At 46.3% G+C, this 26,343-nt stretch overlaps 1 protein-coding gene across 1 annotated transcript in view; it reads right to left on the bottom strand.

The window, feature by feature from the left end:
- Window positions 1-3,009: 3,009 nt before the first annotated feature.
- The window catches only part of LOC129864864 (E3 ubiquitin-protein ligase pellino homolog 1), an 84,931-nt gene continuing 61,597 nt past the window's right edge, over window positions 3,010-26,343 (bottom strand). The window contains exons 4-8 of the mRNA XM_055937162.1: window positions 25,815-25,916; window positions 22,593-22,790; window positions 22,178-22,366; window positions 10,525-10,725; window positions 3,010-7,356 (exon numbers count right to left, since the gene is read on the bottom strand). Coding sequence (XP_055793137.1) covers window positions 6,958-7,356; window positions 10,525-10,725; window positions 22,178-22,366; window positions 22,593-22,790; window positions 25,815-25,916 — 1,089 coding nt within the window. The 3' untranslated portion in view covers window positions 3,010-6,957. The remainder of the gene's footprint in view (window positions 7,357-10,524; window positions 10,726-22,177; window positions 22,367-22,592; window positions 22,791-25,814; window positions 25,917-26,343) is intronic.

The following is a 26,343-nucleotide window of genomic DNA, read 5'->3' as shown; positions in this document are numbered from 1 at the left end:
CCCCTATATAGTGCACTACATTTCAGCAGAACCCTATGGGCCCTGCGCAAAAGTAGTGCACTACATAGGGAATAGGGTGCTACTTGGGACACATCCAGAGATTGTGACTGCCGAGGGGGAAAACTACACGGATGTGCAAAAACATTACAGTAACAATAAATGAATATGACACATTTAATAACTCTGCAACAGCACCTTCTCTCTGGTCTGCAGGTCTGATAGGAGTGTTTTAAAAATAACACAAACCACTAAACCAACAGGGATGTGATATAAGCATCAGCAGCACATTAGTGTAGCTTGACTTCTGTATTTTACACATCACTGCACACTACAGCGATTGGATAAAGGTGTGTGATATTCTAGGCCTGGTATAGTAATAATAGAACACATCCATTGCTCTTATACAGTAGCATGTTAGATTCACAGTGGAGAAACTCAAGACATGCATAGACAAGGTCTCAGCTCCTGCACTCGGATCAAAGTGAAGAAGAAGCTCTGATCTGGACTAATTCAGAAGCATCTCTCCTGCTCCATCAGAATAAATCACTAACAACCCTCCTCTCTCACACAGACACACATTCATTACAGAGAACCCTCTTCAAAACAGTTCCACAAATCCTGACATCACAAGACACACACAACTCTGACATCACAAGACACACACAACTCTGACATCACAAGACACTGGAATCCACCCTGACACACACTGACACATCACACCTGACATCCACTCTGACGGGACAGAGGCTTTAGTGGTATCTTTTTTGACTCTCTGGAGCAGCTTATCTTTATTGACTCTCTGGAGCAGCTTATCTTTATTGACGCTGGAGCAGTTTATCTTTATTGACTCTGGAGCAGCTTATCTTTATTGACTCTCTGGAGCAGCTTATCTTTATTGACTCTGGAGCAGTTTATCTTTATTGACTCTGCAGCAGCTTATCTTTATTGACTCTGGAGCAGCTTATCTTTATTGACTCTCTGGAGCAGCTTATCTTTATTGACTCTCTGGAGCAGCTTATCTTAATTGACTCTCTGGAGCAGCTTATCTTTATTGACTCTCTGGAGCAGCTTATCTTTATTGACTCTGGAGCAGCATACCTTTATTGACTCTCTGGAGCAGCTTCTCTTTATTGACTCTCTGGAGCAGCTTATCTTAATTGACTCTCTGGAGCAGCTTATCTTTATTGACTCTCTGGAGCAGCTTATCTTTATTGACTCTCTGGAGCAGGTTATCTTTATTGACTCTGGAGCAGCTTATCTTTATTGACTCTCTGGAGCAGCTTATCTTAATTGACTCTCTGGAGCAGCTTATCTTTATTGACTCTCTGGAGCAGCTTATCTTTATTGACTCTCTGGAACAGCTTATCTTAATTGACTCTCTGGAGCAGCTTATCTTTATTGACTCTCTGGAGCAGCTTATCTGTATTGACTCTGGAGCAGTTTATCTTTATTGACTCTCTGGAGCAGCTTATCTTTATTGACTCTGGAGCAGCTCATCTTTATTGATTCTCTGGAGCAGCTTATCTTTATTGACTCTCTGGAGCAGCTAATCTTTATTGACTCTCTGGAGCAGCTTCTCTTTATTGACTCTCTGGAGCAGCTAATCTTTATTGACTCTGGAGCAGCTTATCTTTATTGACTCTCTGGAGCAGCTGATCTTTATTGACTCTCTGGAGCAGCTTATCTTTATTGACTCTCTGGAGCAGCTTATCTTTATTGACTCTGGAGCAGCTTATCTTTATTGACTCTGGAGCAGCTTATCTTTATTGACTCTCTGGAGCAGCTAATCTTTATTGACTCTCTGGAGCAGCTTATCTTTATTGACTCTCTGGAGCAGCTGATCTTTATCGACTCTCTGGAGCAGCTTATCTTTATTGACTCTCTGGAACAGCTTATCTTAATTGACTCTCTGGAGCAGCTTATCTTTATTGACTCTCTGGAGCAGCTTATCTTTATTGACTCTCTGGAGCAGCTTATCTTTATTGACTCTCTGGAGCAGCTTCTCTTTATTGACTCTCTGGAGCAGCTTATCTTTATTGACTCTCTGGAACAGCTTATCTTAATTGACTCTCTGGAGCAGCTTATCTTTATTGACTCTCTGGAGCAGCTTATCTGTATTGACTCTGGAGCAGTTTATCTTTATTGACTCTCTGGAGCAAGCAGCTTATCTTTATTGACTCTGAAGCAGCTTATCTTTATTGACTCTCTGGAGCAGTTTATCTTTATTGACTCTCTGGAGCAGCTAATCTTTATTGACTCTGGAGCAGCTTATCTTTATTGACTCTCTGGAGCAGCTTATCTTTATTGACTCTGGAGCAGCTCATCTTTATTGACTCTCTGGAGCAGCTCATCTTTATTGACTCTCTGGAGCAGCTTATCTTTATTGACTCTGGAGCAGCTTATCTTTATTGACTCTCTGGAGCAGCTAATCTTTATTGACTCTGGAGCAGCTTATCTTTATTGACTCTCTGGAGCAGCTTATCTTTATTGACTCTGGAGCAGCTTATCTTTATTGACTCTCTGGAGCAGCTTATCTTTTTTGACTCTCTGGAGCAGCTTATCTCTGGAGCAGCTTATCTTTTTTGACTCTCTGGAGCAGCTTATCTTTATCGACTCTGGAGCAGCTTATCTCTGGAGCAGCTTATCTTTATTGACTCTCTGGAGCAGCTCTGACAGGACGGGAGGGAGGAAAATATGTAGATGTCAGAACTCATCCAGGGGGGAAGATGTCCTGGTTTTTATCTCACAGAGAAGTTGAATGAACTTGTTAATCTCAGAAACCCGGAACTACGACAATTGAGAATAATTGTGTCAGACGTTACTTGAGTCTGTCCACAAGAGATTATGAATTTGTTAATGCTGAGAGAGACAAAGACAGAGAAAGGCTCTGGTATCATGTGACTTTGAAATAACACAGACCATTTCAACCACAAGAGGGCAGAGTTGAGCTAACACTATTCACAATGGCAACATGAGTAACAATACAAATAAAAATACAATGAAAATATAAATTGTGTCATGTTTTAAACTTTATTGTTTAAAGTTGGTAAAAAAAACTGTTAAATCAAAAAACATTCTCAGCTTTTGCCTTAAAGCATCAGAAATCCACCAGACAGAAGAGATACTCTAGCTCTGGTCCAGGGTGTTACTGCTCAGCCTTCCTTCACTAACGCCCAGGACCAGAGCTAGAGAAAGGGGTAGAGAAACAGAGACACCATGCAGACAGTATACAGAGACAGACATTGGCTGAGTCCAAAATGGCACCCTATTCCCTATATAGTAGAGCTGGGTGATGTGGACCAAAATACATATAAATTGCCTGAATTGATGCGACACCGATAAATAGAACAATCTGTTTATAACATTAATCTGCACCACAGTTTATATTATTCTCCTTTAAACTACTACTACCACTACCACCACTACTACTACCACTACTACTACTACCACCACCACCACTACTACTAGTTAGATGGTTGTAGCAGTCAATTGTCCCATTAACAAATCACCCATATTAGCAAACTTACTTCATTTCAAACTTCACATTTCTCTAGTATAGGTTACTGCCTACGATAAGTGATCGGTATTGCCGGTGTTGATAATGATCGGTTTAATACGATAAGTGATCGGTATTGCCGGTATCGATAATGATCGGTTTAATACGCTAAGTGATCGGTATTGCCGGTGTGGATAATGATCGGTTTAATACGCTAAGTGATCGGTATTGCCGGTGTGGATAATGATCGGTTTAATACGCTAAGTGATCGGTATTGCCGGTGTGGATAATGATCGGTTTAATACGCTAAGTGATCGGTATTGCCGGTGTGGATAATGATCGGTTTAATACGCTAAGTGATCGGTATTGCCGGTGTGGATAATGATCGGTTTAATACGCTAAGTGATCGGTATTGCCGGTGTGGATAATGATCGGTTTAACGTCCCGGCTGTACTATACAGTGCACTACTATTGACCAGAGCCCTATGATGGGAACAGAGTGCCATTAGAGACGACCAGAGAGTAGAGCCCTTACTTGCACACGTTCCCCAATAAGAGGAACACAGTGCCTTTGACAAGTCCATAGAACAGCTGACAGACAAGATGTTAAGCGTAATATACAGCCTACACAACAACACAACAACACAACATGGTGATGCTGCGTATTTACAAATTGCAGGGCTGAACACGTTTGCATAATTTTGCTACACAATAAACCCTACCAGCCATTTGGCTCGGCTTGTGTTGTGTACTTACATAGAGTATAAACATGAGGCTGTGTTCAGTGGGCTGTAGAAGACAAGACAGAGACCTTTAACTACTGATGAGGTATCCTCTGAAGTCTGTTGCAAGGAGAGTGTCTGTTTGGATGTCTATGGGCCAGACAGGGGTGTTTTATGTGTGTGTGTGTGTGTGTATCTATGGGCCAGACAGGGGTGTGTGTGTGTGTGTGTGTATCTATGGGCCAGACAGAGGTGTGTGTATCTATGGGCCAGACAGAGGTGTGTGTGTGTATCTATGGGCCAGACAGGGGGGTGTGTGTGTGTGTGTGTGTGTGTGTGTGTGTGTGTGTGTGTGTGTGTGTGTATCTATGGGCCAGACAGAGGTGTGTGTATCTATGGGCCAGACAGAGGTGTGTGTGTTCTCCCTGAGGTGAGTATCAGTCAGATTCAGAGAGCAGTGGAGATACCACCTGTACACAATACAACACATATTGACACACTATGTTCTTCTACCCTCGTGGGTGCCTAAAATTAATTTCCATTAAAAATCCTATTTTCCCTAACCTTAACTCTAAACTTAACAGCTGAGCTTAAAATAGCCTTTGTATTCATGAGGACGTGGGAAATGTCCCCATGAGGGAGAATTTTCGATGTTTTACTATCCTTGTGGAGACTGTGGGGGATTTTAGGTCCCAACAAGGATATAAGAACCAACCCACAAAATACTGTACACAAAATACACACCCACATACTTTTTTGTATATACACTCTACGCAACAACGCAACAGCCTACACAACACGGTGATGCTGCGTAATTATAAAATTGCAGCTGTGAAAACGTTTGCATAATTTTGCTACACAATAAACCCTACCAGCCATTTGGCTCGGCTTGTGTTGTGTACTTACATAGAGTATAAACATGAGGCTGTGGACAGTGGGCTGTAGAAGACAAGACAGAGACCTTTAACTACTGATGAGGTATCCTCTGAAGTCTGTTGCAAGGAGAGAAAGTGTCTGTTCGGATGTCTATACGGCAGACAGGGGTGTGTGTGTGTGTTGTGGTGTGTCTATACGGCAGGTGTGTGTGTGTTCTCCCTGAGGTGAGTATCAGTCAGATTCAGAGAGCAGTGGAGATACCATCTGTACACAATAAAACACACAAAATACTGTACACAAAATACACATTGATACAGTAAAAACATGATCAAATACCATCCATAGACAATTTATACCATGTAATGCCCCCCCACCACTGATTTCTGAAGGTTGAGGTCCAGGACTACTTTTTACACTGAGGTATTTTGTCCCTATAAATACTGTTTCATTCAGAATTATCGTGACGTCTAGATACTTAAGAAGAGAATGACATTCAACATGTCCGGTCTGTCTTTACACAGGCAACAGTGTGTGTGTGTTCAACATTCAATCAAAACTACAGACAGAAATCACACAACTGTCAATCTATCTAACCAATCAGAGCAGAGTATCAGAACATACACAGAGGCTCTAACTCACGCATGCGGGAAGCACAACCATGTGCTCACACACCTCTCCAACGACTACCTCACATCAGTTTGGGCTTGTTGGTTTCTACTCCTGGGCTTTGAAGGGAGAAGACCGTCAGAAAAGGCTGTCTGACATACTCACTCATGGGACTACAAACCCCAAGTTGCTCGAAAAGTAGGAAGTCTCCGTCCAAATCTATTGCGTCAAATATGAAAGGTCATGGCAATGCTTTGTGGGAAAAAATGAACAGTTATAACACGGTGTAGGGTGGAGTTGCCCCTAGACGCTGATCTTGAGTCAGTTTCACGTTTTCCCCACTAATGGTTAAGGTTAGGATTGTGGGAGGGGAAGCTGATCCTAGATCTGTACTTAGGGGAAACTTCACCCCTTACAGCCAGAACTCCCCATCAGACAGACAACACAGAGGTTTCAATATGACAGGACGTTGTCATGGCTACTCAATAGATCCATGATGTGGGGGGGGGGGACACGACGCATACCGCTATACACAAAACTGAACCCCCAAAACACACCTTGGTTGTACTCATTACTGCATACCGTAGCAAAACGTTTTGCAACGGAAAACAAAAAACAAACGTTTCTCATTAGACCAATAAAGGTCGGTCCCTTCCTGTTTGCTTCCGTTCAGCTTCTAGTGAATACGACCCTTGAACTTGAGATCTGCTATTATTATAGTCTTAATAGCACAATAAAAATGTTACAGAGTATTGAAGTGAAGCATATTGATCAAGAAGAGTAAAGGAGGATAACTAATGTAGCTTATCTTCATTTTGTAGCTGAGTTACTATGAAGTCTGGGCAGAAATAAAGGACTTTAAGTCTTAAAGATGTATACGGATGGATATTGCAACAATAAAGGAGAATAAGCTCATATGTGGTCGTATGTTAGTACAACAGATAAATACAGTTTACAGATCTTTCAGAAAACTAAATTATATCCCCCAGTAGAGTTTTGGTTTCTTTTTCTTCTTGTTTCACATGAAAATATAGAAATCTTTGTTTTCATTCCCAATAAAAATCAAAAATAGAAAAGGTCACTTAAAAACAGAGAGAGACAAACAGAAACGGAGAGAATAGTCCAGAAAATCCCCCCGCCCCAAAATCCCCCCCCGCCCCAAAATCCCAGGCAGTTGGAAGTTATAAGCTTTCGTTATAAGTGTTGTTCCTTTGTGACCAAAAATAAAGTAGTTCCGACCAAGGACAAATAGTCCCCCTAGTCGAGTGGGCCCTGGAAGATGAGTCTAACGTATCCCTGCTCGCCGCTCAGTTGCTGGGCGCAGAAGGGACAGGCGGCGTGGAAGGTGTGTGTTCCGTGCGGCAGCGGGATCTGACTCCAGAACACCGCCGTCTTCTCAGAACACACGTGACCACACGGTGAGAAAGCGTGGGTGGGCGGAGCCGTGTCCAGATAGAAGCTTGCCTCGCAGCCCAACCAGAGGGGAACGTACGGCCCACTGGCTCGACACATAGGACACTCCCTGCTCCGGCCCTGCTCCCTCTCCTCCTGGTCCCGGTCCAGCCTGTCTCTGTCCCGGTGGCTCCCCCAGTTGTGGTAACCATGGACGTGGCCACACAGGAGATAGACCCACGGCTGCTTCTCATCTGGGGTGTCCTACAGTAGATGAGATACATTGTAAGTAATCCCATAAGGGGAGAATGGAATAGTCACCAGCAACACATACAGCAACAACAAAAACACCTGGATACATCAGAAAACAAATAGAACAGAAACCCCCTGCTGCCTTCTCTACAACTGGTCTTTCCCTACAGAAACCCCCTGCTGCCTTCTCTACAACTGGTCTTTCCCTACAGAAACCCCCTGCTGCCTTCTCTACAACTGGTCTTTCCCTACAGAAACCCCCTGCTACCTTCTCTACAACTGGTCTTTCCCTACAGAAACCCCCTGCTGCCTTATCTGCTCTACAACTGGTCTTTCCCTACAGAAACCCCCTGCTGCCTTATCTGCTCTACAACTGGTCTTTCCCTACAGAAACCCCCTGCTGCCTTCTCTACAACTGGTCTTTCCCTACAGAAACCCCCTGCTGCCTTCTCTACTCTACAACTGGTCTTTCCCTACAGAAACCCCCTGCTGTCTTCTCTTCTCTACAACTGGTCCTTCCCTACAGAAACCACCTGCTGCCTTCTCTACAACTGGTCTTTCCCTACAGAAACCCCCTGCTACCTTCTCTACAACTGGTCTTTCCCTACAGAAACCCCCTGCTGCCTTCTCTACAACTGGTCTTTCCCTACAGAAACCCCCTGCTGCCTTCTCTGCTCTACAACTGGTCTTTCCCTACAGAAACCCCCTGCTGCCTTCTCTTCTCTACAACTGGTCTTTCCCTACAGAAACCCCCTGCTGCCTTCTCTGCTCTACAACTGGTCTTTCCCTACAGAAACCCCCTGCTGCCTTCTCTACAACTGGTCTTTCCCTACAGAAACCCCCTGCTGCCTTCTCTACAACTGGTCTTTCCCTACAGAAACCCCCTGCTGCCTTCTCTACAACTGGTCTTTCCCTACAGAAACCCCCTGCTGCCTTCTCTACTCTACAACTGGTCTTTCCCTACTAGCTCTGACTTTACTGATAGCTACTTTATTAAGGAGAAACGTACTGACTATGACTGAGATGTGGTTGTCCCACCTAGCCACTAACTGTAGTGTCTCTGGATAAGAGAGTCTGCTAAATGACTCACTCCTGTAGTATCTCTGGATCAGAGAGTCTGCTAAATGACTCACTCCTGTAGTATCTCTGGATCAGAGAGTCTGCTAAATGACTCACTAACTGTAGTGGCTCTGGATAAGAGAGTCTGGTAAATGACTCACTACTGTAGTATCTCTGGATAAGAGAGTCTGCTAAATGACTCACTACTGTAGTGTCTCTGGATAAGAGAGTCTGCTAAATGACTCACTACTGTAGTATCTCTGGATAAGAGAGTCTGCTAAATGACTCACTACTGTAGTATCTCTGGATAAGAGAGTCTGCTAAATGACTCACTACTGTAGTATCTCTGGATAAGAGAGTCTGCTAAATGACTCACTTCTGTAGTATCTCTGGATAAGAGAGTCTGCTAAATGACTCACTACTGTAGTATCTCTGGATCAGAGAGTCTGCTAAATGACTCACTAACTGTAGTGGCTCTGGATAAGAGAGTCTGGTAAATGACTCACTACTGTAGTATCTCTGGATAAGAGAGTCTGCTAAATGACTCACTACTGTATTGTCTCTGGATAAGAGAGTCTGCTAAATGACTCACTACTGTAGTATCTCTGGATAAGAGAGTCTGCTAAATGACTCACTACTGTAGTATCTCTGGATAAGAGAGTCTGCTAAATGACTCACTTCTGTAGTATCTCTGGATAAGAGAGTCTGCTAAATGACTCACTACTGTAGAGGCTCTGGATAAGAGAGTCTGCTAAATGACTCACTACTGTAGAGGCTCTGGATAAGAGAGTCTGCTAAATGACTCACTACTGTAGTATCTCTGGATAAGAGAGTCTGCTAAATGACTCACTACTGTAAGTATCTCTGGATAAGAGAGTCTGCTAAATGACTCACTACTGTAAGTATCTCTGAATAAGAGAGTCTGCTAAATGACTCACTACTGTAAGTATTTCTGGATAAGAGAGTCTGCTAAATGACTCACTACTGTAGAGGCTCTGGATAAGAGAGTCTGCTAAATTACTATCTACTGTAGAGGCTCTGGATAAGAGAGTCTGCTAAATGACTCACTACTGTAGTGGCTCTGGATAAGAGAGTCTGCTAAATGACTCACTACTGTAAGTATCTCTGGATAAGAGAGTCTGCTAAATGACTCACTAATGTAGAGGCTCTGGATAAGAGAGTCTGCTAAATGACTCACTACTGTAGTGGCTCTGGATAAGAGAGTCTGCTAAATGACTCACTACTGTAAGTATCTCTGGATAAGAGAGTCTGCTAAATGACTCACTACTGTAGAGGCTCTGGATAAGAGAGTCTGCTAAATTACTCACTACTGTAGTATCTCTGGATAAGAGAGTCTGCTAAATGACTCACTACTGTAGTGGCTCTGGAGCAGAGAGTCTGCTAAATGACTCACTACTGTAGTGGCTCTGGAGCAGAGAGTCTGCTAAATGACTCACTACTGTAGTGGCTCTGGAGCAGAGAGTCTGCTAAATGACTCACTACTGTAGTGGCTCTGGAGCAGAGAGTCTGCTAAATGACTCACTACTGTAGTGGCTCTGGATAAGAGAGTCTGCTAAATGACTCACTACTGTAGTATCTCTGGATAAGAGAGTCTGCTAAATGACTCACTACTGTAGTGGCTCTGGAGCAGAGAGTCTGCTAAATGACTCACTACTGTAGTGGCTCTGGATAAGAGAGTCTGCTAAATGACTCACTACTGTAGTGGCTCTGGATAAGAGAGTCCGCTAAATGACTCACTACTGTAGTATCTCTGGATAAGAGAGTCTGCTAAATGACTCACTACTGTAGTGGCTCTGGATAAGAGAGTCCGCTAAATGACTCACTACTGTAGTATCTCTGGATAAGAGAGTCTGCTAAATGACTCACTACTGTAGTGGCTCTGGATAAGAGAGTCCGCTAAATGACTAAAATGTCTGGCTCAGTTGATAGAGCATGGTGCTATCAACACCAGGGTCATGAGCTTGATTCCCGCTAGGGCAACCAGTAGGAAAATGTATTTAATAACTGCTGTAAGTTGCTTTGGATAAGAGCATGTGCAAAACATTCTTTAGGGGGACATATTTTCTTTTGTATTGTGATTGTATTAGGGAGGGAACTTGCCTTGCGTCTCATGGAGGGGAAGGCCAGGGTGTTGAAACCGACGGGACACTGGGGCCTGGCTGCGTTGATTTCCTGACGTAGCGCCTCCAGGTGTTTGATGGTGGGGGTGCGGCTCAGGCCCTCGGCCGTGCGCCACAGGAGCGTGGCTCCACACAGATCTATCAGAGAGCCATCCACCAGCTCCTGGCTCTCTGCCTCTACCTGAGGGGAGAGGGGACAATCTTCAAAACACGCAACAATACGCCGCCATTTCATCATCAGAACAGAACATCCGGTACAGTAACATCCCACATTAAACCTACTTTCAAAACATTCAGATGATTCCACTTCAATAAAACGTAAACTGACTCAGCGATATGACGTTACCACGAATAGCACAGCAGATACAGAGATGAGACTCAGCGATATGACGTTACCACGAATAGCACAGCAGATAGAGATGAGACTCATCGATATGACGTTACCACGAATAGCACAGCAGATACAGAGATGAGACTCATCGATATGACGTTACCACGAATAGCACAGCAGATACAGAGATGAGACTCAGCGATATGACGTTACCACGAATAGCACAGCAGATACAGAGATGAGACTCAGCGATATGACGTTACCACGAATAGCACAGCAGATACTGAGATGAGACTCAGCAATATGACGTTACCACGAATAGCACAGCAGATACTGAGATGAGACTCAGCGATATGACGTTACCACGAATAGCACAGCAGATACTGAGATGAGACTCAGCGATATGACGTTACCACGAATAGCACAGCAGATACTGAGATGAGCACAATGCATGACTCCACTCTCTCAGTCACACTGAGTATCTGTGCATGACTCCACTCTGTCACACTGAGTATCTGTGCATGACTCCACTCTCTCAGTCACACTGAGTATCTGTGCATGACTCCACTCTGTCACACTGAGTATCTGTGCATGACTCCACTCTCTCAGTCACACTGAGTATCTGTGCATGACTCCACTCTCTCAGTCACAATGAGTATCTGTGCATGACTCCACTCTCTCAGTCACACTGAGTATCTGTGCATGACTCCACTCTCTCAGTCACACTGAGTATCTGTGCATGACTCCACTCTCTCAGTCACACTGAGTATCTGTGCATGACTCCACTCTCTCAGTCACACTGAGTATCTGTGCATGACTCCACTCTCTGTCACTGAGTATCTGTGCATGACTCCACTCTGTCACACTGAGTATCTGTGCATGACTCCACTCTCTCAATCACACTGAGTATCTGTGCATGACTCCACTCTCTCAGTCACACTGAGTATCTGTGCATGACTCCACTCTCTCAATCACACTGAGTATCTGTGCATGACTCCACTCTCTCAATCACACTGAGTATCTGTGCATGACTCCACTCTGTCACACTGAGTATCTGTGCATGACTCCACTCTGTCACACTGAGTATCTGTGCATGACTCCACTCTCTCAATCACACTGAGTATCTGTGCATGACTTCACTCTCTCAATCACACTGAGTATCTGTGCATGACTCCACTCTCTCAATCACACTGAGTATCTGTGCATGACTCCACTCTCTCAGTCACAATGAGTATCTGTGCATGACTCCACTCTCTCAATCACACTGAGTATCTGTGCATGACTCCACTCTCTCAGTCACAATGAGTATCTGTGCATGACTTCACTCTCTCAATCACACTGAGTATCTGTGCATGACTCCACTCTCTCAATCACACTGAGTATCTGTGCATGACTCCACTCTCTCAGTCACACTGAGTATCTGTGCATGACTCCACTCTCTCAGTCACACTGAGTATCTGTGCATGACTCCACTCTCTGTCACACTGAGTATCTGTGCATGACTCCACTCTCTCAGTCACACTGAGTATCTGTGCATGACTCCACTCTCTGTCACACTGAGTATCTGTGCATGACTCCACTCTCTCTGTCACACTGAGTATCTGTGCATGACTCCACTCTCTCAGTCACACTGAGTATCTGTGCATGACTCCACTCTGTCACACTGAGTATCTGTGCATGACTCCACTCTCTCAGTCACACTGAGTATCTGTGCATGACTCCACTCTGTCACACTGAGTATCTGTGCATGACTCCACTCTCTGTCACTGAGTATCTGTGCATGACTCCACTCTGTCACACTGAGTATCTGTGCATGACTCCACTCTCTGTCACTGAGTATAGGTGCATGTACACAGGAGCTACAAGGTGTGAGCTACTAGAAGGAGTGAGCTACTACAAGGAGTGAGCTACTACAAGGAGTGAGCTACTACAAGGAGTGAGCTACTACAAGGTGTGAGCTACTACAAGGTGTGAGCTGCTACAAGGTGTGAGCTGCTACAAGGTGTGAGCTACTACAAGGTGTGAGCTACTACAAGGTGTGAGCTACTACAAGGTGTGAGCTACTACAAGGTGTGAGCTGCTACAAGGTGTGAGCTGCTACAAGGTGTGAGCTACTACAAGGTGTGAGCTACTACAAGGTGTGAGCTGCTACAAGGTGTGAGCTGCTACAAGGTGTGAGCTGCTACAAGGTGTGAGCTGCTACAAGGTGTGAGCTGCTACAAGGTGTGAGCTACGGGACCAAAACAGCTGAGAAGTTTAGCCGTGCGCTTCAATGCTCTTAGTTGTTGAGGAAATGGACCGGACAATACTGCTGTTTACTTTGTGCATCTCTGAGTCTACTTTTAAGGAGCACAGTGTTGAAAGGGTGTAGTGTCTCATATAGCCCTGTAGGTGGCAGGCTAGCCCATCTGCTCTCCACATCTCTGTATGGAGGTTGGAGAGCTGGTACACATTACTGACAAACACACAAACACACGACACCCAACTCACATCCTGTCTCAAACACCACACCCAACTCACATCCTGTCTCAAACACCACACCCAACTCACATCCTGTCTCAAACACCACACCCAACTCACATCCTGTCTCAAACACCACACCCAACTCACATCCCGTCTCAAACACGACATCCAACTCACATCCTGTCTCAAACAACACACCACACCCAACTCACATCCTGTCTCAAACACCACACTATAACTACTCACATCCCGTCTCAAACACGACACTACAACAACTCACATCCCGTCTCAAACACACACTAGTACTGGCATCTCCTGCACACACACACACACACACACACATTAATCATGTCACACTCTCATTATAAATCAAGGCAGACTTATCACCACACACTGTAAGGACTCCAGTCCCTGGGGAGGGTGTGAGGGTGTGTTCTCCTATGGGTCTATCCGTAATTACAATCACTTCAACCCTGAACAACTGGGGAAGGACAAACAGGCCTACTGGCACTGGGTTCTGGTGGTGTGTGTGTGCATGTCTGCATGTGCATATCTGTGTGTTTGTGTGGATGGTTTGTGTATGTGTGTGTGGTGGGGGGGGGGGGGGGGGGGGGAGTGTGTGAAGGGCATACTGTAGGACACTATGCTGCTGTGTTGACCGCTTCTGTTTTCCCCAGTCACCTGCCTGGTGGACAGAGTCCTCTACTGACCGACGGACGGACGGACACACACACCCCATTTAACATAGATACATATCCTGTAAATACTACCCTTAAAATGTACAACTACAGGCTGGGTATACTGCCATAGGCTACAGCCTCAAATCAACTACAGGCTGGGTATACTGCCATAGGCTACAGCCTCAAATCAACTACAGGCTGGGTATACTGCCATAGGCTACAGCCTCAAATCAACTACAGGCTGGGTATACTGCCATAGGCTACAGCCTCAAATCAACTACAGGCTGGGTATACTGCCATAGGCTACAGCCTCAAATCAACTACAGGCTGGGTATACTGCCATAGGCTTCAGCCTCAAATCAACTACAGGCTGGGTATACTGCCATAGGCTACAGCCTCAAATCAACTACAGGCTGGGTATACTGCCATAGGCTACAGCCTCAAATCAACTACAGACTGGGTATACTGCCATAGGGTACAGCCTCAAATCAACTACAGGCTGGGTATACTGCCATAGGCTACAGCCTCAAATCAACTACAGGCTGGGTATACTGCCATAGGCTACAGGCTCAAATCAACTACAGGCTGGGTATACTGCCATAGGCTACAGCCTCAAATCAACTACAGTCTGGGTATATTGCCATAGGGTACAGCCTCAAATCAACTACAGGCTGGGTACACTGCCATAGGCTACAGCCTCAAATCAACTACAGGCTGGGTATACTGCCATAGGCTACAGCCTCAAATCAACTACAGGCTGGGTATACTGCCATAGGCTACAGCCTCAAATCAACTACAGGCTGGGTATACTGCCATAGGCTACAGCCTCAAATCAACTACAGGCTGGGTACACTGCCATAGGGTACATCCTCAAATCAACTACAGGCTGGGTATACTGCCATAGGCTACAGCCTCAAATCAACTACAGGCTGGGTATACTGCCATAGGCTACAGCCTCACATCAACTACAGGCTGGGTACACTGCCATAGGCTACAGCCTCAAATCAACTACAGGCTGGGTATATTGCCATAGGGTACAGCCTCAAATCAACTACAGGCTGGGTACACTGCCATAGGCTACAGCCTCAAATCAACTACAGGCTGGGTATACTGCCATAGGCTACAGCCTCAAATCAACTACAGGCTGGGTATACTGCCATAGGGTACAGCCTCAAATCAACTACAGGCTGGGTATACTGCCATAGGGTACAGCCTCAAATCAACTACAGGCTGGGTATACTGCCATAGGGTACAGCCTCAAATCAACTACAGGCTGGGTATATTGCCATAGGGTACAGCCTCAAATCAACTACAGGCTGGGTACACTGCCATAGGCTACAGCCTCAAATCAACTACAGGCTGGGTATACTGCCATAGGCTACAGCCTCAAATCAACTACAGTCTGGGTATATTGCCATAGGGTACAGCCTCAAATCAACTACAGGCTGGGTACACTGCCATAGGCTACAGCCTCAAATCAACTACAGGCTGGGTATACTGCCATAGGCTACAGCCTCAAATCAACTACAGGCTGGGTATACTGCCATAGGCTACAGCCTCAAATCAACTACAGGCTGGGTATACTGCCATAGGCTACAGCCTCAAATCAACTACAGGCTGGGTACACTGCCATAGGGTACATCCTCAAATCAACTACAGGCTGGGTATACTGCCATAGGCTACAGCCTCAAATCAACTACAGGCTGGGTATACTGCCATAGGCTACAGCCTCACATCAACTACAGGCTGGGTACACTGCCATAGGCTACAGCCTCAAATCAACTACAGGCTGGGTATATTGCCATAGGGTACAGCCTCAAATCAACTACAGGCTGGGTACACTGCCATAGGCTACAGCCTCAAATCAACTACAGGCTGGGTATACTGCCATAGGCTACAGCCTCAAATCAACTACAGGCTGGGTATACTGCCATAGGGTACAGCCTCAAATCAACTACAGGCTGGGTATACTGCCATAGGGTACAGCCTCAAATCAACTACAGGCTGGGTATACTGCCATAGGGTACAGCCTCAAATCAACTACAGGCTGGGTACACTGCCATAGGGTACATCCTCAAATCAACTACAGGCTGGGTATACTGCCATAGGCTACAGCCTCAAATCAACTACAGCCTGGGTCTACTGTCATAGGGTACAGCCTCAAATCAACTACAGGCTGGGTATATTGCCATAGGCTACAGCCTCAAATCAACTACAGCATGGGTACACTGCCATAGGCTACAGCCTCAAATCAACTACAGCCTGGGTATACTGTCATAGGCTACAGCCTCAAATCAACTACAGGCTGGGTATACTGTCATAGGCTACAGCCTCAAATCAACTACAGGCTGGGTACACTGCCATAGGCTACAGCCTCAAATCAACTACAGGCTGGGTATACTGCCATAGGCTACAGCCTCAAATCAACTACAGGCTGGGTATACTGCCATAGGCTACCGCCTCAAATCAACTACAGGCTGGGTACACTGCCATAGGCTACAGCCTCAAATCAACTACAGGCTGGGTACACTGCCATAGGCTACAGCCTCAAATCAACTACAGGCTGGGTATACTGACATAGGCTACAGCCTCAAATCAACTACAGGCTGGGTATACTGCCATAGGCTACAGCCTCAAATCAACTACAGCCTGGGTATACTGTCATAGGCTACAGCCTCAAATCAACTACAGGCTGGGTATACTGTCATAGGCTACAGCCTCAAATCAACTACAGGCTGGGTATACTGCCATAGGCTACAGCCTCAAATCAACTACAGGCTGGGTATACTGCCATAGGCTACAGCCTCAAATCAACTACAGGCTGGGTATACTGCCATAGGCTACCGCCTCAAATCAACTACAGGCTGGGTATACTGCCATAGGCTACAGCCTCAAATCAACTACAGGCTGGGTACACTGCCATAGGGTACATCCTCAAATCAACTACAGGCTGGGTATACTGCCATAGGCTACAGCCTCAAATCAACTACAGCCTGGGTATACTGTCATAGGGTACAGCCTCAAATCAACTACAGGCTGGGTATATTGCCATAGGCTACAGCCTCAAATCAACTACAGCATGGGTACACTGCCATAGGCTACAGCCTCAAATCAACTACAGCCTGGGTATACTGCCATAGGCTACAGCCTCAAATCAACTACAGGCTGGGTATACTGCCATAGGCTACAGCCTCAAATCAACTACAGGCTGGGTATACTGTCATAGGCTACAGCCTCAAATCAACTACAGGCTGGGTATACTGTCATAGGCTACAGCCTCAAATCAACTACAGGCTGGGTATACTGCCATAGGCTACAGCCTCAAATCAACTACAGGCTGGGTACACTGCCATAGGGTACATCCTCAAATCAACTACAGGCTGGGTATACTGCCATAGGCTACAGCCTCAAATCAACTACAGGCTGGGTATACTGCCATAGGCTACAGCCTCAAATCAACTACAGGCTGGGTATACTGCCATAGGCTACATCCTCAAATCAACTACAGGCTGGGTATACTGCCATAGGGTACAGTCTCAAATCAACTACAGGCTGGGTATACTGCCATAGGCTACAGCCTCAAATCAACTACAGGCTGGGTATACTGCCATAGGCTACAGCCTCAAATCAACTACAGGCTGGGTATACTGCCATAGGGTACAGCCTCAAATCAACTACAGGCTGGGTATACTGCCATAGGGTACAGCCTCAAATCAACTACAGGCTGGGTATACTGCCATAGGCTACAGCCTCACATACACTACAGGCTGGGTATACTGCCATAGGCTACAGCCTCAAATCAACTACAGGCTGGGTATACTGCCATAGGGTACAGCCTCAAATCAACTACAGTCTGGGTATATTGCCATATGGTACATTCTCAAATCAACTACAGGCTGGGTACACTGCCATAGGCTACAGCCTCAAATCAACTACAGGCTGGGTATACTGCCATAGGCTACAGCCTCAAATATCAACTACAGGCTGGGTATACTGCCATAGGCTACAGCCTCAAATCAACTACAGGCTGGGTATACTGCCATAGGCTACAGCCTCAAATCAACTACAGCCTGGGTATACTGTCATAGGGTACAGCCTCAAATCAACTACAGGCTGGGTATATTGCCATAGGCTACAGCCTCAAATCAACTACAGCATGGGTACACTGCCATAGGCTACAGCCTCAAATCAACTACAGGCTGGGTATACTGTCATAGGCTACAGCCTCAAATCAACTACAGGCTGGGTATACTGCCATAGGCTACAGCCTCAAATCAACTACAGCCTGGGTATACTGCCATAGGCTACAGCCTCAAATCAACTACAGGCTGGGTATACTGCCATAGGCTACAGCCTCAAATCAACTACAGGCTGGGTATACTGTCATAGGCTACAGCCTCAAATCAACTACAGGCTGGGTATACTGCCATAGGCTACAGCCTCAAATCAACTACAGGCTGGGTATACTGCCATAGGCTACAGCCTCAAATCAACTACAGGCTGGGTATACTGCCATAGGCTACCGCCTCAAATCAACTACAGGCTGGGTATACTGCCATGGGGTACAGGCTCTAGTCACTGACATTCACACTAAACCTAAGACACGTCAAGGAGAAGACAAAGACCTAAACATGTTCTTGTCCCAAGTTTGCCTTTTTCCTTAAATAAATGTTTTGACCAGTAAAAGGGTCTTGCTAAGGCTTACCGGGCTTCTTCATTTGGAGCTGAAAAGTTGCAGATGAAAAATAGGGCAATCTGTGATTGCTACTGTACATACATTTTTTGACATATTTTTGTTTTATATAGTACACATTGAGTCTTGAAGAATATAACTTATAAAATGCCTAATTAGCTTAGTTCAACTGTCGTACCTCATCAGAATTCCAAATATAAGCTTGTTATCCTTCGCTGTTTGTAAACAACGTAAATGTAAACAAACACTGTATAGCCTCAAAACATGGTTAAAACTATACGTTTGACATCATGGATGGTCAGTCCTTGTATCCATAGCTCTGTCTGTGAACATGAGTGTGGTTCCATTTCTCCAGCCCCATCTGTTTACCAAATCAGCAAAGCGTGACGCTTGGTTTTTGTTTAAGCTGCAGCTTGCCCGTTTAAATTCAGGATAAATGATGAAGTGTGGTATTGTTCTTCTTCCCCATGACATTACTGTACCCTGCAGCTGTGTGGAGGTTTATTTAATTAATGTGACTACACTACATTATACAGGAGGGCTCAGGGAAGGTAGGTGACTACACTACATTATACAGGAGGGCTCAGGGAAGGTGAGTGACTACACTACATTATACAGGAGGGCTCAGGGAAGGTGAGTGACTACACTACATTATACAGGAGGGAACACTACTTTATACAGGAGGGCTCAGGGAAGGTAAGTGACTACACTACATTATACAGGAGGGCTCAGGGAAGGTAAGTGACTACACTACATTATACAGGAGGGAACACTACTTTATACAGGAGGGCTCAGGGAAGGTGAGTGACTACATTACATTATACAGGAGGGCTCAGGGAAGGTGGGTGACTACACTACATTATACAGGAGGGCTCAGGGAAGGTGAGTGACTACACTACATTATACAGGAGGGCTCAGGGAAGGTGAGTGACTACACTACATTATACAGGAGGGCTCAGGGAAGGTGAGTGACTACACTACATTATACAGGAGGGCTCAGGGAAGGTAGGTGACTACACTACATTATACAGGAGGGCTCAGGGAAGGTAGGTGACTACATTACTTTATACAGGAGGGCTCAGGGAAGGTAGGTGACTACATTACTTTATACAGGAGGGCTCAGGGAAGGTAGGTGACTACACTACATTATACAGGAGGGCTCAGGGAAGGTGGGTGACTACACTACATTATACAGGAGGGCTCAGGGAAGGTAGGTGACTACATTACTTTATACAGGAGGGCTCAGGGAAGGTAGGTGACTACATTACTTTATACAGGAGGGCTCAGGGAAGGTGGGTGACTACACTACATTATACAGGAGGGCTCAGGGAAGGTAGGTGACTACACTACATTATACAGGAGGGAACACTACTTTATACAGGAGGGCTCAGGGAAGATAGGTGACTACACTACATTATACAGGAGGGAACAGGGAAGGTAGGTGACTACATTACTTTATACAGGAGGGACAGGGAAGGTGGGTGACTACATTACTTTATACAGGAGGTCGTTTTCCTGTGGCATTCTGTAGATCCGTGGTTCCCAACCGGTGTGCCGAGGCCTCGAGGAACTCTCAGGTGCGCTGTGAAACGGTTTCTTTTTTAAACACTCACTTATTAACGTGACCAGTGGACTTTTGACTTGGGAGCACTAGTGGCGGTCAGGTAAAACATTAAACGTCACTTGGTTATATCTGTGTGGTTGTTTTAAGTCCAGTATTCTCAGGCTGATGTTACATTTGAGAGGTGAGCATCAGGAGCAAAAGTCATTTGTATCATTTTACTTCGTCTGTGAAAACTGTTAGCACAGACAAGTCTGATTAGAATTAGCCAGAGTCATTTATTTCTAAATATATGGTTTTGGGTTTAGCTATACCAGAACCTCTGGTAGTGTATGGCTCCGGGTTTAGCTATACCAGAGCCTCTGGTACTGTATGGCTCTGGGCTTAGCTATACCAGAGCCTCTGGTACTGTATGGCTCCGGGATTAGCTATACCAGAGCCTCTGGTACTGTATGGCTCTGGTCTTAGCTATACCAGAGCCTCTGGTCCTGTATGGCTCTGGGCTTAGCTATACCAGAACCTCTGGTACTGTATGGATCTGGGATTAGCTATACCAGAGCCTCTGGTACTGTATGGCTCTGGTATTAGCTATACCAGAGCCTCTGGTACTGTATGGCTCTGGGCTTAGCTATACCAGAGCCTCTGGTACTGTATGGCTCTGGGCTTAGCTATACCAGAGCCTCTGGTACTGTATGGCTCTGGGTTTAGCTATATCAGAGCCTCTGGTACTGTATGGCTCTGGGTTTAGCTATACCAGAGCCTCTGGTACTGTATGGCTCCGGGTTTAGCTATACCAGAACCTCTGGTACTGTATGGCTCTGGGATTAGCTATACCAGAGCCTCTGGTACTGTATGGATCTGGGATTAGCTATACCAGAGCCTCTGGTACTGTATGGCTCTGGGTTTAGCTATACCAGAGCCTCTGGTACTGTATGGCTCTGGGATTAGCTATACCAGAGCCTCTGCCATAGAAACACACAGAGCATAGCTGTGTCTCCATGGTTGCATCTTTACAATGCAGAAAACCGCTTGTCTCTAGCCCAAACCGTTCAAAACTAAAAGACCGGGGCTACATTTTTCTCTTCCTGCCACGTTGTGTCTAAGAACAGCCCTTAGCCGTGGTATATTGGTCATATACCACACTCCCTCAGGCCTTACTTCTTAAATATACTACAGTATTTTTTCCCATGTGGGCTAAGAGTTGTGCAAGGTTGGTAGAATCGTATTTAGAATGATTCACAGCTGTAACGGCTGCCAAAAGGTGTTTCCGTCCAAGCATGAACTCTGGGCTGTGAAGACATACGCAATCAAGACATCTTCCTTTTTAAAAATGAATTAGGAAAAATAGTTTGGGTAGATCGGAAGGAAACAAATCAAAATTTAATGTCTTTTTAGATTTCCTTGTCAGGCAGATAAATATGAAGACTGTGCAAAGCGTATGTGTAGACTTTCACCAGGCTCTGTACATGATGAAACAAGGGACATTTCTATTGGTGCCCGCCCAGTATCTAAAACAGCCAATCAGCTTTGAAATAGGAAGTGGGTTCTTTAATGCTGGAGCACACATGGTTAACTCTTCACTATTAAAAGCTCCACATAACGTACTCGTTCATTTGTTGCTGCATCGGGAGACATGAAGAGAGGGATGAGAGAAGAAGGGGAGGAGGAGGAAGAGAGGTGAAAGAGGAGAGGCAGGATGATGCTTGATAAAGACCTGCGCTGCCATTTGGAATTGCTAACCCACTTGTGGAATCAAAAAACCCACTTGTGGAATCATACTTTTCTCTCTCTCTCTATCCCCCTCTCTTTAGAGTAGAATGAGTTTTCACGTTACCCCTCTCCTCCCTCCCTCCCTCCCTTCCCTCCCTCCCTCACCATCATGCCCTCTGTGTGTGTGTCTCTCACCATCTTGCCCCGCTGCTGAGCGGAGCGGGTCTCTCGGAGGGTGAAGACGTGACCGCAGACGGAAATCTCTCTCCAGACGCCCGGTTTGGAGTCCTCTGTGAAGCCGTGGCGAGGGTGCATCACCAGCACGCCGTTGGTGGTCAGCCCGTCCATCTGACCGTCACACGTCTTCCATTTCGCTGCCTTCTCCTGACGGGGGCAAGGAGGGGGGGGTTAGAGAGGGAAATAGAAAGTAAGTTGTTCATTTTCTTTATAGTGTCATGATTTACTGTACTGTGTGGTATGTACCTTTCTGAACATTTTAACAAATCAAATTAAAGAAGGAGGTGAAACCCCCCGTCCCCCCCCCGTCCCACACACACCTCCCCTCCCTCCGTCCCACCTCCCCCCGTCCCACACCCCCCGTCCCACTCACCCCTAGGAAGATGTTCTTGGAGCTGTCGAAGCCGGCAGCGTAGATACGTGCGGTGTAGGGGGGCGTCCTCTGACACATGACACGGCAGGCGAAGCGAGAGATGGTGCTCTGGACTGACTGGGTGTCTAAGTTACTCTGGCTCCCTGCCACCGTGTCGGTTACCACAAAGTCTATAGGGCTCTCCGTGGAACGACCAATCTGACAGGAGGAGGGAGGGGAACGGTGGGAGAGACAAGACAATATGTTACAAGTAGGTTCACCTTATGTGGGAGACAGAGAGAAATGGGGAGAGAGAAAGACAGAGGACGTAAATGTGTTTAGAGACATTGACTGCACAGGTAGATTTAAAACTAATTCCATTCAAAACAGGTAATATGTTATTTATACACATAACTAGCGTATTATCAAGGGGTTTTACTTGTACTTCAGACTGCCTCACAGAAACAGGCTCCTGCCCTATGGGTCATTCTGACTCAGACAATACTTACTAACTTCATACTGTAACTAGTAAACACACAACACATGTGAAAGTACAAACACAAGCCAATACATTCACATAAATATAAGAAAATGGATTCCCTAATAGTCCTATGGCCCCTGGTTAAAATAAGTGTACTACTTAGGGAATAGGGTGCACTACAGAGCCCTATGGCCCCTGGTTAAAAAAAGTGAACTATCCAGGGCAGGGATTTTCAACTCTGACCCTACGAGGTCCAGAGCCTTTCTGTTCTACCTGATCATTAATATCACCCACCTGGTGTCCCAGGTCTAAACCTGTCCCTGATTAGAGGGGAATCACCCACCTGGTATCCCAGTTCTAAACCAGTCCCTGATTAGAGGGGAATCACCCACCTGGTGTCCCAGGTCTAAACCTGTCCCTGATTAGAGGGGAATCACCCACCTGGTATCCCAGGTCTAAACCAGTCCCTGATTAGAGGGGAATCACCCACCTGGTGTCCCAGGTCTAAACCAGTCCCTGATTAGAGGGGAATCACCCACCTGGTGTCCCAGGTCTAAACCAGTCCCTGATTAGAGGGGAATCACCCACCTGGTATCCCAGGTCTAAATCAGTCCCTGATTAGAGGGGAATCACCCACCTGGTGTCCCAGGTCTAAACCAGTCCCTGATTAGAGGGGAACAATGACAAAACACAGTGGAACTGGCTTGGAGGACCAGGGGGGTATAAGGAACGGGGTGCACTACAGAGCCCTATGGGCCCTGGTCAAAAGAAGTGCACTACTTAGGGAATAGGGTGCACTACAGAGCCCTATGGGCCCTGGTCAAAAGAAGTGCAATACTTAGGGTTGGGTGACTTTAAGATGTATCGCCTATCGATGTGTGACAGCTATCGTTGATGGTGGTGACATCGTGATGTCACAAACTCTGGTTTAGCATATTTAAAACTTGACTGCAGTGCCAGAGTCTGACAGCACAGCGAGCGCACAGCAGGGCGAGCACACAGCAGGGCGAGCACACAGCAGGGCGAGCACACAGCAGGGCGAGCACACAGCAGGGCGAGCACACAGCAGGGCGAGCACACAGCAGGGCGAGCACACAGCAGGGCGAGCACACAGCACGGCGAGCACACAGCACGGCGAGCACACAGCACGGCCAGCACACAGCACGGCGAGCACACAGCACGGCGAGCACACAGCACGGCGAGCACACAGCACGGCGAGCACACAGCACGGCGAAATGCCCTTTTTACCTAATTGCCAAAATGTTCAAAATATATGGTAGTTATTAACATAAAGCAACAGAACAATGTAGAAAGAGTACAGAGCACCAAAGCAGTGTAAAATCTCAGATAGGGCCTAACAGGTTCCCCCCCCCAACATGTTATGTTCCTGGGCCTGGTGTCTGGCTTATTGTTTTAAACAGGAAGTAGCCCAGAAGACAGAATGTTCAGGATGTGCTATAACCTGATGATCCAGACTAAATAACACCCTACACTTGATACGACTATAATATATACACTGCTCAAAAAAAATAAAGGGAACACTAAAATAACATCCTAGATCTGAATGAATGAAATATTCTTATTAAATACTTTTTTCTTTACATAGTAAAATGTGCTGACAACAAAATCACACAAAAATGATCAATGGAAATCAAATTTATCAACCCATGGAGGTCTGGATTTGGAGTCACACTCAAAATTAAAGTGGAAAACCACACTACAGGCTGATCCAACTTTGATGTAATGTCCTTAAAACAAGTCAAAATGAGGCTCAGTAGTGTGTATGACCTCCCTACAACGCCTGGGCATGCTCCTGATGAGGTGGCGGATGGTCTCCTGAGGGATCTCCTCCCAGACCTGGACTAAAGCATCCGCCAACTCCTGGACAGTCTGTGGTGCAACGTGGCGTTGGTGGATGGAGCGAGACATGATGTCCCAGATGTGCTCAATTGGATTCAGGCCTGGGGAACGGGCGGGCCAGTCCATAGCATCAATGCCTTCCTCTTGCAGGAATTGCTGACACACTCCAGCCACATGAGGTCTAGCATTGTCTTGCATTAGGAGGAACCCAGGGCCAACCGCACCAGCATATGGTCTCACAAGGGGTTTGAGGATCTCATCTCGGTACCTAATGGCAGTCAGGCTACCTCTGGCGAGCACATGGAGGGCTGTGCGGCCCCCCAAAGAAATGCCACCCCACACCATGACTGACCCACCGCCAAACCGGTCATGCTGGAGGATGTTGCAGGCAGCAGAACGTTCTCCACGGCGTCTCCAGACTGTCCATTTGCACAACAGCATGTGAAACTTATTGTCAATCAGTGTTGCTTCCTAAGTGGACAGTTTGATTTCACAGAAGTGTGATTGACTTGGAGTTACATTGTGTTGTTTAAGTGTTCCCTTTATTTTTTTGACCAGTGTATATATATTTTTTTAAAGGTAGGCTAATATAACTGATATGAGTATTTTGTATGGACAAGAGAAACAGTACCAAGTTGCAAATCTGCTGGTGGGCAGACGAAAGCAACATTAACCTCCACAAAACACTGTTTACATTGACATCCATACTGAATGAAGCATTAAAAAGGGACCTCACAGAAACCCGTAACTTTTTCACTTCATTTAAAGGGGGAAATTTGCCATAAAATATATATATATATATATATTTTTTGCAACTGACTTAAAAGTGAAGGAAACTTTAAGAGAAAATGTCATTAAGATGTTTTATGCAACTGGGCCCAGAACGATGAGTTCGTAGTTACCTGGAACATGTCTGTGTCGTTATCATGACTATACTCCACCACCACCGTCTGACCTCTGGATAACGTGTAGGAGATGCTGTGTTGGTCCTTGTTGCTGATAGCCTGGAGAGGGGAGGCAGGGACAGAGGGAGGGAGGACGGGAGAGGGGAGGGAGGGAGGGAGGACGGGATAGGGGAGGGAGGGACAGAGGGAGGGAGGACGGGAGAGGGGAGGGAGGGAGGACGGGAGAGGGGAGGGAGGGACAGAGGGAGGGAGGACGGGAGAGGGAGGGAGGGACAGAGGGAGGGAGGACGGGAGAAGGGAGGGAGGGAGGACGGGAGAGGGGAGGGAGGGAGGGAGGACGGGAGAGGGGAGGGAGGGACAGAGGGAGGGAGGACGGGAGAGGGGAGGGAGGACGGGATAGGGGAGGGAGGGAGGGAGGACGGGATAGGGGAGGGAGGGACAGAGGGAGGGAGGACGGGGGAGAGGGGAGGGAGGGACGACGGGGGGAGGGGAGGGAGGGACAGAGGGAGGGAGGACGGGGGAGAGG

Source organism: Salvelinus fontinalis, chromosome 1 (assembly GCF_029448725.1).
Source record: "Salvelinus fontinalis isolate EN_2023a chromosome 1, ASM2944872v1, whole genome shotgun sequence".
Lineage (NCBI taxonomy): Eukaryota > Metazoa > Chordata > Actinopteri > Salmoniformes > Salmonidae > Salvelinus > Salvelinus fontinalis.
Note: the sequence above shows the minus strand (reverse complement) of the source record. Positions and strands in the feature narration are given on the sequence as shown.